The 13,293-nt window shown below is 52.4% G+C and overlaps 2 protein-coding genes across 2 annotated transcripts in view; one reads left to right on the top strand and one right to left on the bottom strand.

Moving 5' to 3' along the window:
* Positions 1-13,293, top strand: part of SND1 (staphylococcal nuclease and tudor domain containing 1) — a 487,657-nt gene that overhangs the window by 417,497 nt on the left and 56,867 nt on the right. The window lies entirely within an intron of this gene.
* LRRC4 (leucine rich repeat containing 4) lies at positions 2,685-6,574 on the bottom strand. The gene is made up of 2 exons (XM_003407250.3): positions 6,510-6,574; positions 2,685-6,333 (listed from the first exon to the last, which is right to left on the bottom strand). Exon 2 carries the CDS (start codon positions 6,231-6,233, stop codon positions 4,275-4,277), a length of 1,959 nt encoding a protein of 652 aa, XP_003407298.1. The 5' UTR covers positions 6,234-6,333; positions 6,510-6,574; the 3' UTR covers positions 2,685-4,274.

The raw sequence follows: 13,293 nt of genomic DNA, 5'->3' as shown, positions 1-13,293 counted from the left end.
CTCTACCCATCACCACTGAAGGAAGCCAGGGTCTCAACTAGTGGCGATGGCCTCTGGCCCTCTTCTCCACCACCAACAGAAATTGTCTTGCAGAGACTCAGCTATGTTGTCCCACACAGCATATCCCAAGCAATTGGCCCCAATATATGCTAAACAGCCAAGAAAAAGCTAATGTCTCAAGACCTTAGAAACTAGCCTGTCTGCCTTTGCCTTCATGACAGTAGGATGCAGCATTACACTGAAGGGCCTGGTGCAGAGTATGGGAGTGGCAGCCACAGCATGGCATTGAAAGAGCTGGGGTACACGGTGGAGCCAAATCAGCAGAAACCACCCCACTATGGAGAACTTGCTCCAGTAGGTACTTTAAGACCACAGTCAATCCTCTTCTCTGCAAAGCTTCCAAGGTTGCAGGAAGGCCAGGCCACTTTTGCTATGGGAACGCCCTGCCTGATCTCCTTCCCCTTCCCCCTTCGTTTGTCTGCCATTGGGCCTAAAAACCAGGAAGCTATTGTGTGCAGCCTGAGAATCTAACCCCTCAATGAGCACAAGTGGCCCCTAACCAATGCAGGGCCCCTGTGGTCAAGCTCCGGTCAGGCCCTGAAGGGCAGTCGAGCTGGTTCTGAAGGAGATTGAACAGCCCCAAGAGGAAGCAGATAGAACACAAAAGGTATCTGTAGGAAGGTCCTATTTTAACTGCATATTGGCAAGGAAAGAAATATGTTCTGGAGAGCCAGTAAGGGCCTGAGTGAGAACATACGTTTGACTTGGGAGTTAAGAGGCCTAATCTGGCTCCCACCTCTTCTACTAACTGGCCGTATGACCTTGGATATGTCTTTCCGTTTCTCTGGGGCTCAGTTTCCTTGACCATAAAATGCGAAGGGATTAGACTAAATTATTTTTCACAGCCTTTAAAAAACTCTAGAAGGGAAATTCTCTAACTCCATATAATCAGCAGCAAAGTCTTTCTCTTTGACGTGTTGCTGTAACTACCCCCCTGAAGAGCTACAGCCCAAATTCCCTTCCCAGGTAACAAACTACAGCTTGGCCAGGCCCTAGGAATGAGTCGCCCACAGCATTAAAGGCTGCACTTAGGTGTCCATGGGACTCCTCCCTGAAAAGCTGTCCCAAGTGCTTTTACAGGGGAGGACAGGCCCAATGTTATAGCAAAGCAGACCTGCTTCAAAAGCTGAAACAGTGCCCCAGGTCAGAGGGTCGGCCCCACGGGGAAAGAAATTACCCTGCGGCTCTGAGGGTTCTTATACCTAGGAGCCATATTCTCAGGTTTCCAGCTCCTTTGAGGGTCCTTCTGGAGAGCAGTTCTGCCTCCATCCCAAGACCTGAATAAGCACAGCCCCCAGGACAAATGGGTGGGAACCAGCCCTGTTCTGGTACTCTCCCTCTTTCTGTTTTAGGCCTTTTACCTCTCTCCTCAGACCTTGTTCACTGCAGACGCAAATCATTCCAGAGCTGCCACGTAGTGCCCTGGTCGCCCAGATGGCTATCAAAAAAGGAGGGGTATTAGGAAATTGGCTCCCCATCTCATTTCTGAAGCAGCAGCTTCCTGACTCCCACAGTCACCTCTGAATGCGGGTCCAGAAAGTTATTCTAAAGAGCTTGAGTTAGTCTTGCGGCAGTAGGAAAATGGACAATTTCTAGGTTTTTCAGCTGGTCCCAGACAAGTCCCACCTTTTACTCTGCTGCTGTTTTCTTTCTTTTTATTGGGGAGAGGGCAGGAATGGAGCACAGAGAGGACTAGAACTGGGAGCCTGGAAACCTGAGCAGCATTTTATAAGTGTGTGCCCACGTATCTCAGACTGCCCATTTTTACTGGGTTTACCCAGAAACTATACATATACCCCCTGAGGATCAAGACTTGGCCCTTTCTTAGCCATTCTTTAACTGCTGCAGAGTGCTGCCTGCCTCTCTCCATCTTCAGTGCCAGCTCACACCCACTCAGTCCTGAGTCCCTGCATTAGTGTAAATACGAGCACTGAAGCAACCCAGGGTCTCGGTGCCTGCAGCCTCCCTGGACATCAGTACGCAGTGTCAGGAGACAGACACCCACCACCACCAAGACAAGGTTCACTGTTTAGCACTCAGATAACCAAAGCAACACTTCCTATGGGAAATTTCAGCCAAACAACGTTATTGCAGACCTCTCAAATCCAGGTCCCCCAGGGTCCTTCAGTAGAGCTGGTGCTGCCTGGCCAGCAGCTTCTGCTGAGGTGGCATTTAACTTCTGGCCAGTCCCCAGGAGCTGAGGCTGACCCATTTCCCCTGCTCTTCCAGGGCAGAGGGAATGTGGTTATACCCCCCACCCCTCAGCAAAGGCAGGGACTAACACACTCAGCTCATGGAAGGTACGCTAGAGTGGGGTGGTTTTATTTAAGCTAAGGAAAGGGTGTTGACAGCTTTAGCATTTTCCCTTACTTAAAAAAAAAATTAACATTTTTTCTCTCACACCTTCTCTCTCCCCTCCCCTTCCTCTCTCTTTCTCCCTGCCCCCCCCCCCGCACCCCTTTAAATAGAAATGACTTGATTGTTTATGAGAACCTATAGATTCAGGGTCTTATTCAATTTAACCCTTTGGGGACACTGAATTACAAATCGAACAATATTTATTAAAATACAAAAATACACTTTTCTCACATTACAATCAGTGTTCTTTTGTTGGCATTCCCCCCCACCCATCCCACCCCCTTTCAAAACTGAATGCTTTATTTCGTTTTAAAGCTAAAATAATAAATGAAAGAAGTTACATCATTAAATGGACCAGAACAACAGAGAGCTCTGCCTTCCCCAGCCCCGTCCGCCCCGTCTGTGCCCCCTCCTACTGAGGCAGGCCTGGGAGAGGGAAGCCTTCCCCTTACTGTGCCCCTTCAACAGGACACCAACGCAGGACTCGCTTGTGAGCACGTGTGACACTTTGAACTGTGGATTTCACGTCTTTTTTGTGGACCATCCTAGTTGGGAAAGGCTTCATTACTTTGAACGAGCCTGTGCCCTTTCCGTCTCTCTTTTTTTGTCTGTACTTGTGGTGTGCCCCCTCCCTGTCCCCACAACCAGTTGACATCAGCAGGAATAATCCCTAATGAATCAGCATTTAGAATAGTCACCAAATCGCAGGTATGAGAAAAGCTTCCACTCCCCCAAGCTCCCCACACCCAGCCTCTCCTCCCTTGCCACCCTAAAACAAATAAGACCTGTTTAAAAAATCGTAAAATGCAATCATTGTCTAGAATCATTTGTCAGATACCCAGAACAACAGGTGGACATGGCCCCGTGCTAACTGATGGCCTCCTGTGAATACGTCCTTGGCTCCTACCCTCCCTTCCCACCCTCTCCCTGCTGCCGCACCCCCCTCAGGGGCCACTGCCTCTTGGGAAACCCTGACTACACACGTGACTTGCACAGAGGGGGTTAAGCCAAGCTGCAGGATCTGGTGCAGTGTGAAAGCATCTGACGGAGCTAAGCCAGCTCCTTCCCTCCCTGCTCCTTCCTGAAGCGCCGTCAGGCAAGGCACACGCATGTCCCAGTGCCCAGTGCGCAAGCCGGAGACCTGGGCACATAGACCTACAGACTCAACCCCTTTAAGGATTCATTGGAACTGTAGTGGTTTTCCTGTCTAAAGTAAGCTGACAGGTCTGACTTCCCCATGGTCTCTGAAGAAAAAAAGAATTATTGCCTCTCAACATTTTGGCACAATACAAATTCTTGGTGCTTTTTTTGTATATATATATATATATATATTTTATTTGTTTTTTAAAGAAGATAAACCTGCAAAGACGGCTCTCAGCTTAAGGAAGATGTCTGTAGAAACGGGTATTTCCTATATCCTATGAAGCATCTTCTAAAAAATGACAGATTCTGTCTATCCCTCCTACCTCCTCAGCAGCCTACACTCTCCCTCTTCAGGGACGTATGTTGTTGTTTGAGTTGGTTTTGTCTTAGCAGTTTCAACCTTATACCAGAAATCCCTCCTGGCAGCATAGCAAGTTGACTTGTGGTTTCTATCCCGCAATGTTCCCAAGATCCCCTTCTCCCTCCCCCTTTAAATAGAACTTACAAGTTAGAAAATAGTTTTGTTTTAATTTTTTGTTCTTAAATTTTAATATAATCTGTTTCTTTTACCAGCCCATAGATTTAATATATAAGCATATACAAGAAAAAGTCTCTCCCCACTCTGTACAAAAGTTGCTGTCTTTTTTTGTGTGTGTGTGTGTGTGTGTGTGCGCATTCTGTCGCATTTTGTAAGTTTTGGGGGGAAGGGGGGGTCATATTTGAGTTTCCTGTACCTTGTCCTTGGTGTGGGTCTGAATTATATAAGGTTCAGAGATAGTGGTGACTGTGGGGTGCAGAGAGTTCCCCAGGCTGTTTTCTGTCCAGTGGGCCCCATGTGCTGGTTTGTAGGTGTTGTAGTTAATATGGTCATGAATTGTGGGCAGCACCACTGCCCCCTCACCTGATACACCGGATGGAGCCGCTGTTGCTGCCGCGGATGCTGCCGCCGGGATATCTTCATCCACCTGGATAATCTCAACTGTCCGGGCGGCTGTGACTGTACTCCGCTGCTGGTGCCGCTTACGAAGTTTATAGAAGACAATCAACATGGCGGCAGCTAGCAGAGTCACTGCCACAAAGCAGCCAATGATGATCTTGGTGGTCTTCATGACCTCATCCAGGCTGGTCTGCATCTTGTCATTGGTGTCTGCCGTGGGTACCACCACCTGCTTGGGTACACGGGTGGTCTGAATGAGCACCGTGGTAGAGGTGGTATATGCCGGCTGGTAACCAGTGGACGTGGTAGGAACAGGCTTATACTTGCGTGTAGTGTCCTCAGGTGAGATCTCAGTGGTCTCCACTGTGACTGTGGTAAAGAAGCTATAGTTGGAGGTGTTGAGCTCGGCCGTGCTCACATTGAGGTAAGCCGAGGCATTGGAGTTGCCTGCCACGTTGGTCACCATGCATGTGTATACCCCAGTGTCTGAGAGCAGCACATGGGAAAAGTTCAAGGTGCCGTCGTTGAGGACAGAGATCCGTGGGTGGCGGGAGGCATGGCTGAGCACTGTCCCATTGGGCAGCAACCACTTCACAGAGGACATAGGGGGAGTCCGACACTTAAGTTCTGCCATCCGACCCTCAGAGATATTGAGGTCCCGAGGGGCATCCATAATGAAGGGGGCAGAGCACTGGAAGGAGGCCTGGTCTACCTCCACCAGGTAGCGGCCTCGCATGTGCATGGGAGCATGACAGCGGCCACAGCAGGTGGAGTTGGTGGGTATGTACTCCCGAAGCCACCAGGCTAGCCAAAGAATGTCACAATCACAGTTCCAAGGATTATGGTGTAGGTGCAACTCCACCAGGTACCTCAATGGGGTGAAGAGGTCATGGGGCAAAGAAGACAGGTTATTGTGGGCCAAGTTGAGTTCCACAAGCGAGGCCAGCCCATCAAAAGCATTCCGCTCAATCAAGCTGACCTGTGAGTTCATGACCCAGAGCTTCTTGAGGGAGCTTAGGCCATGGAAGGAGCCAGGCCTGATTTCAGGGAAGTGGTTCCCTGACATCTCCAGCTCCTCCAGCCCCACCAGGGGGGTGAGATTGGGCATATCTTTAATGTTGCACATGCCCAAGTTCAGGTACTTGAGGTTGAACAGTCCCTCAAAAGCTCCCTCAGAGATATATTCCAGTTTCTTTAGCTCCCCCAAGTCCAGGCGCATGAGGGAGGGCACCCGGTTGAAGGCGTAAGAGGGGATGCTCTCGATGGGGTTGTTGCGAAGCCAGAGTTCTCGCAGCTTGGACAGGTACTCAAAGGCCCCGCTGGGGATGACTGTCAGCCAGTTGTCAAACAGCTCCAGGGTGTTGAGGCTGGCCAGGCCGTTGAAGGCCCCCACCTCAATCTGCCGGATGGAGTTCCTGCCCAGCTGCAGGACCTCCAGATGGTGGAGGTGTCGAAAGGTGTCAGCCTGGATCATCTGAATATTGTTTTCCATGAGGTTGAGGTACCGGGTGTTGGAGGGAATGCCCTGAGGGACCTCAGAGAGGCCCCGGCGGGTGCACACCACCTTGCTGAACTGGTTACTGCAAGAGCAGACGGAGGGGCAGTTCTGGGGCCCGGCCGAGGCGGCAGCAGTAATGGCTGCACACAGAATCCACACTTGCGCCGTGAGGTAGACGACGGGGAGCAGGACGGCATTCCAGGTGTGGTGCACAGTTACCTGCCACAAGAGCTTCATGGTGTGGCACGTTCATAATTCACCAGCGCCTGGGATTTTGGCTCGGAAAGGAGAACCAGCCCTACCCCGGCTTAAGTGAGCTAGGAGCTCCTCTTTCCATCTGGAGAAAGAGGTGGGGAGGGGGCGATTAGAGACGGAGCAGATCGGCCAACAAACACCACGCCAAACTGAAGAGCGGCTCCTCAGCGGCCAGCCCCCACCCTGCAGCCAGCCCTCCAAAAGCTCGGACTTTGCTCCCACATTGCAACCCTCCCCACCCAATTCGCTGTCACCTACCTTGGAAGGAAGGAATTGGCGTGGTGTCTTTAAGCTTTCTCCACGGGAGCTGGGCACATCGTTCCCATTCTCACTTCTTAGTTTTAATTAACAAAAGGGGGGAAGTGGTGGGGGCTGGGAGGGCAGAGGGGAGGGGAGGGGAAAGGAAAAGGGAGGGGTGGGGGAGACAAAATGGCTTCTAGTCAATCCGGAGCCAGATCGGGCGAAGCCGCGGAGTTGAGGCGCACCCGGGAGAGCCGAGGCCCGGCGGGCTATGCAGGTGCATGCCCCCCCCTCCGCCCGGGGAGCGGCGCCACCAGCGCTTCCCTGCTTTGTCCTTGGACCCTGGCACCGGCTCGCGCCAGCCTAGGGGAGAACCGCTTCATCGCCAAAGTGTGCCTCCGGCGCCCCCAGCCCGCGGCTCCGCGCCGCCGGAGGGAGCGAGGGCCCGAGCCGCCCGGCCACCGCTGCGCTGCGCTCTCCTTTGTCGGCCGCTCGGGCTGGCACCGCGGATTGCAGTCGTCGGCGCGCGGGGCCGCGAGGGTTAAGAGGAGGTGTCCGGCTCCGCGCCTTCCCCAGACACACCCCCCCTTCCTCGCCTTTTCCTGCGCGCAAGGGTTAAAAAGGGAAACTGGCGGAGTTTCCAGTCCTGGTTCCGGGCGCGGGGAGCAGCAGTCAGTGCGGCCCCGAGGGGCACCGGCGGGAGGATGCGCCTCACCGGGTCCGCGCTGGGAAGCGCGTGTCGGGGCGCGCCGATACCGCAGGCCCTTCAGGGAGTCCGGAGGCGGGCGCGGGGCCGGCGGCGGCCCCCGAGGGCGCGCAGCCACCCGCCGCCCCCCGCCGCGGCCGGGCCCCGGCGCGCCGCCCGCCTGGCCTCTGTACCGAAAGAGCGAGCTCGCGGCGTCCGAGCGCGGCGCCTTCAGAGACAGGGCTGCGCGCAGGCTGCGGCGGCGTGAGCAGCGGGGGTCGCGGCGGCGGGGAGCGCTTCGGAGCCCGGGAACATGGTCCCCGGCGGCTAGCGGCGGGGGCAGCAGCGGACCCCCTGTGCGCGGCGCCCACCGTCTCCTCCTCGCGCCGGGCTCGCGGTGGTGCAGGCGGCAGCCGCGCAGACTGCTCTCTCATCCTTTTGTCCTTCAGTCAGAACGTGAATGTACTGCTGACGCATACTGTTCTGGGAGAAGATTAGCGTGATGCAGTGCTCTTATGTATGAACGCCGCTCCCGCCGCCGCCTGCCCTCGAGGGGTTAACGCGGGGCGGCCAGCGCGCCCGCCGATCCCGCGCCTCCGCGCTGCCGGCCTCCGCGGCCGCCCCACCCCCCGCCGGCCCTCCGCCCCCTCGAGGCGCGCAGCGGGCCGGGCGCGCAGAGAGTGAGGGCCGCGCAAGTCGCAGGCGTTCGCAGCTATTTTGGTCCGGTCGGAGGGAGCCGCTGGGCGGCCGCTGATAGGCTGGAGCGGCGCGGGCTGGTGCAGGCCCGGGGCCCCCGCCCTCCGCCCCGCTCCGGCTCCGCGAGCGGTGGGCTCAGGCCGGGGCCTCTAGGCGCGGAGGACCGCGGCCGGGCGGCTGCAGTTGGCCGGCCGCCTGCCGGACCGCGTCACCGCACCCTGCCGCCTGATGACGGCGCTCCTGGCCGCGCGGCATGGCTAGCCCACGCAGAGTTCGGAGCGGCATGGTGGGGACTCGGGGTAGGGGCGCAGCCCAGGACGCGACGACACAGCTACCTGTCTTCTTGGCCTCCTGTCTTCCCTCCCCCTTCCCTACAGATTTCCCCACCCCTTTTCGGCGTTAACTAGGCTTTAAATACTAGTTTTCTTAATGAGGGTTACAGGGGAGGGAATTAGTGGAAAGAAAGACCAAATGTGAGCAGCCGGGGGAATGACAGCCTGGGACCGCACAGCGGCCAGTAGGAAGGATGGAGGTGAAGTCCCTCCTGGAGTCCTCGGCCCAGCCTCTTGCTCTTTCATGGTGCTGGAGCCGCAGTCTTGCTCTCTTGCTCTCTTCGCAGCCTCGTGTCGCTCCTTTCCCCTTGCCCAGAGAATCTGGAGGGGTCTTAAGCCTGCTGCCCCGAAGCTTCACCTGCTTCCTCTCTCTTTGTGAGACTCTTTGAGAACAAGTATATAGCTATCTGGAGTAGCAATTTGCTGAGAAGGGAGTTCCTGTCCCTATTTCTGGCTAGAGGGGACCCTGGGGCATTTGACAGGGCAGTGAGGTAGAAGCGGACAAGGTCAGCCTTTTGCCACCCCCCAGAAAGTCTGCTCCTGTCCCTACTGAGCGGGGGTGGGGTGGTCTGTAGCCATGCCCTGGGAAGTCAGTCCCTGGAATAGGGCACCAGTTTAGGAGACTTTCCTTGCTCAAAGGCTGCTTCCATCCCCCTCCACTCCACCCCCGCCCTTCAGTCTCTGGCAAGGTTGTTTGTTAAACTGCCATCACCCACACACGGGATATTGCTTAAGAACAAGGAGGTCCTGTATTTCTCAGCTCTCTGGATTCTTCCACCCATTGTCAAGTAACCTAAACCTTGCTAAATATGCCATGAAATTCTTGAAGTCCTGGAAACAATTCCATTGTAGGCAAGTTGGAGTCTCCATTTTTACCAAGACCTTTTTTATTATGCATTTGCAGCCAAATATTTATTGAACTGTTAGTCTGTGTATACCACTTATCCAATTTATAAATAGATTAAATACGTTGTCTAAAGTCACATAGTAGGTGGTAGAACCTGGCTTTGAACGCTAGCAGTGCTCAGATGTCTAGAAACTTGAGCATGGAATTGATTCCCCTGAGTTTCTCCTAGTGGAATGAGAACTCCTGTTTCATTCATCCACTTCTTCACCAGTCATGTATTGGGATGTTTATCCATTTTGTGGCTGTCCACATACTAGGAATTTAAGTATCTGTACTTATTTAATCTTCATGTAGAAGAAGTAATTATCAGTATGGTCTCCATTTTACAGATGAAGGCGCTGAAGCTTGGCTTGCTAAAGGTCATATTCTCAGAACATGACAAATCCAGCCTTTCAATCCATGTCTTCAGACCCGGAGCCCAGCTTTGCATCACTTTAACAAAAACACCTAATGCTCTACTCTGCATAGAGTAAATGGAGGCAAGGTGGGGGAAAGACTGCATGAAAGTTCAGTGAAGGGCTTAAGGGAAATAAAATCAAGGATGGGAGAGGTGGGACTGAGAAAATAGATTGATTTAACCTGTTTCTGTTATCATAACTAATCAAGAACAAGAGTGAGAAAGATGGAGGTAAGTCAAACCCTGATACTAGGCTCTAGTTCTGCCTGGGCTCTGGAGCAGCTCTTTTTGCTTTCTTAACTAAAGAAAGCATCCATAGGTCCTCAGTTTCAAGCAGGCTATTACCCTCTGGTAGACCCAGGAAATGTGGACCTAGCCTGACAGGGATTTGTGGAAGAGGATTCAGAAGCTTGCTGGCGAGTGGTTCCCCTCCTTACCACACCTGCCACTGAGCTGGTAGAGTGGTCTGGTGCCAGAGAAGACACAGCCAGGGTCTGGCTGGCACACTGGAGTAGGGCTGGCCTGCGCTTCCTTGAGCCGAAGAGGGACTCTGCCTGGGCTGGTTTCCTGCTGGTGTAGGCAAACTCAGGCGCCATCTGTTCAGCTCCAGACCCAGCAAATGAAAGGTTCTGCCCCCGAACTGTGAAGGTGGGTAGAAAGGTGGACTGACTTGGGTCAAAGCAGTGCTTAAAATGATGTGGTGTCTCAGAGAATATTTGTGGCTAACACTGATGAAGCTGAAGATACCCAAGCCCTGCACGGTCCCCAGGGCTCTAGGTGGGGCTACTCTGCCCTCCATGGGCCATCTGAGCTAGGAGAGCACCCATGAAGCTACAAACTGGGTTAAAGAGGAGACTGGGGCCATGGCAGTGCACAGGCCTTGTGAACTAAAAGTGGCTCTGTAACCTAAGTACCACCTGGACGTGGTCCAGAGCTCTTCTCAGCCCCCTGGTTCTGATTGCTTCCTTGCTTTGGAGTGGTGCCAGTGAGAAACAAAAAAAGAGGAAGAGAAGGAAGAAACGCTGAGTTGAGAGTGTCTTCACTTGCTATGCACAGAGAGAGTGCTGTGATAAAGCCAGAGAGAGTAGAAAAAGTCAGCAGAGATTGGGCAAGACTGGTGTTGGCAGCTTGGTATTACAGAATGAGCCCTGCACTAAGGTGGGGAGACCTGAGTTCTGGTCCCCTTTCTGCCACTGAGTAGACGTGTGACACATCTTAGAACAGCTGTAAACATCAGTTTCTTCATCTGTAAAATTCAGAAGAGGAACTAGAAAGTTCTTTCCAGCTCTCGTAGTCCATAATTCCCAGTTCTCAGATATGTGGCGCTGTGAAGAAGGTTGATTCTTTGGAGTTACAGCCATGCCTTGGAAGTAAGCCATGAAGTTGAGGAGAGAATGCTTCCTTCAGTTTAATCTCAGAGCTCCCTAGTGCCAGAGCAGATCAGATCCGGCTGTTTTTCTAGCTACTGAAAAGACTCATACATCACAGAACGTTAAAGCTAAAAGGGACCGTGGAGATCATCTGGACTTAACCTCTCATTTTGCAGATGTCATTAATGAAGCCCAGAGAGTCAGAGTGACTTACCTAAAGCCACATAACTAATATTGGAGCCTGTCTCTTCTGAGCTCAGCCCTAGGTCAAGATGACAGTGTATGTACAACTAGCATTTAAACCTGAGGCTTGAAGATGTTTCCAAATGCCTGTCTTTTGTGGTCTTGTATGCAGGTACTGTGATCATACTTTGATAAAGATGGGTCTTCAATAGAGCCAGCCTGTCGTTCTAAGTGTCTTTGGACCCCTAATAGGGAGTGGAAAAAATAGTCATCCAGGGGCTGACTAAGGATTCAGGATTGCCTGAACCAGCCAGGATAATGGGGCTCCTGGTAAAGCCCAAGCTAGACCACTCCTCATTCTGGTATCCATCCATGAAACATTATCCTGAGCAGCCACTAGATGTCTGTGGTGCCTCACAGGGCTTGCCCGGAGTAAGCAGTCTTGGGCAGTGTACTTTTTTGCCTCCAGTAGGCTTGAGGGCCCCTTCAGGTGGGTCCCTCCGTAGCAGGAGGATCACGTGTTCCCTGGAGCTCTAGATCCCATCTCAACACTCTTGGGTTGCCAAAGCCCACTCAAGCACCTTGCCCGTTTTTATATTCTTATGCTGCTCTTTGAGGTAAGAGCAGAACAGGAGCAAAGAAGAAAAACGGATTATAGAAATGGGAAGAAAGAAAAAGAAAAATTGTATGGAAATATCCTTCTCAGAGAGAAGGAGAGATACCAGTTGATGGGGAAGTTAGTAATGATGAAATAGTCACTTTCTCCTACTAAGGCAGTGAACACATTGTGTGTGTGTACGTGTGGCATTTCCATCTCTCACTCACTTTCATCCAAATGTACAAATACCCCTCCAGTGTCAGCTGGTCATGAAATTTCTGTTCCATGGCTAAAATCACCATTACAAAAGGAGGATTGTTTTTCCTGCCTGGGATCCCACAGTGAGGATGTCGCTGCGCCATTACTCCCTGTAGTCACAAAGAGAATGGATTTTCTTCCTCCGCCCCATGGGTCCAGGCAACACAGCTGTTCTAGAGTCACCCGTCTTCCTGGTGCCCCCAGAATCTGCTGTGCTTTACCCACCAGGATTCTACTCTTTAAGGAAGTCAGAAGGGATTGGACAAAAAGGCACTCTCCCTGCAGGTCCTATCCAGAGCAGTTTCTAAAAACCTTGGCTAAGAAAGGAAAAAAAAAAAAAAGAAAGGATGAGATGCTTAAGAAGAGTAGCAAAGAGCTATAGAGTGAAAGGGCCTTTCCCACTCCTCTGAGGCTAGTTTCCCAGGCCTTGCAGTTTCATTGTGAGCTGCCAGGCCTGAGTGAAAAAAGAAACCTCCCAACTGTCCCATTGCCTCCTCTTTTGGAATAGTTTGGTGCCCAGTCTAGCCACAATCTCCTCATACAGGAGGCTGGAGAGGCCTGGTCAGGAGCCTTGAAAGGTTCACCCCTGCAGCAGCGCTGGCCCATCACAGGCCTGTGGGCTTATCCTTCTCAAGTTACCTGCATATAAGGGCAATAATAATGACGTTAATAGCAACACATATTGGGGTGTCGATAGGTGCTTGGCACAGCGTTAAGCAAATTACATGTATTTAATCTGCACAACAGCTCTGTGAAGTGAGTTCCACTAGGTCCTCCATTTCGCAGATGGATTTAAGAAGCTCTCCCAGGGTCACAGAACTAGTGAATGACTGTATTCGTGTCCTCAGTCTGCCGTAACAAATTACCACATAGCTGGTGGCTTAAAACAACAGAAGCTTAGTCCCTCGAAGTTCTGGGGCTAAAAACCCAAAATGTAGCAGAGCCATGCTCCCTCCAGGAGCTCCAGGGGGAAGTCCAGGTGACTATCAGCATTCCTTGACTTGTGACCACATCACTCCAATCTCTGCCTCTCTGGCCAGTTGCCTCCTTCTGTTCTGTCCAACTCTCTTTCTGTGTGTCTGTTACAATGACACTTGTCATTGAATTTAGACCCGACCCGGGTGCCCCAGGACGATCTGCTCATCTCAACGTTCTTAATCACATCTGCAGACACACAGGTTCCAAGGATTAGAAGGTGGACATATCTTTTGGGGGACCACCATTCATCCCACTACAGTGACAAATTTCAATCTGGAATCCGTCCAGAGTACAAACCCTAAGCCACTGATGCCTGTAATGTGCCATCTAAGAGGAAAGGAAAGGACATCTGACAACCATTAGGTGACCGTGGCACATGCCTGTGCTTGTGAGGGTAG

This window comes from Loxodonta africana, chromosome 8 (assembly GCF_030014295.1).
Source record: "Loxodonta africana isolate mLoxAfr1 chromosome 8, mLoxAfr1.hap2, whole genome shotgun sequence".
Classification (NCBI taxonomy): Eukaryota; Metazoa; Chordata; class Mammalia; order Proboscidea; family Elephantidae; genus Loxodonta; species Loxodonta africana.
The sequence above is the reverse complement of the archived record's forward strand: the minus strand, read 5'-3'. Positions and strand labels throughout refer to the sequence as shown.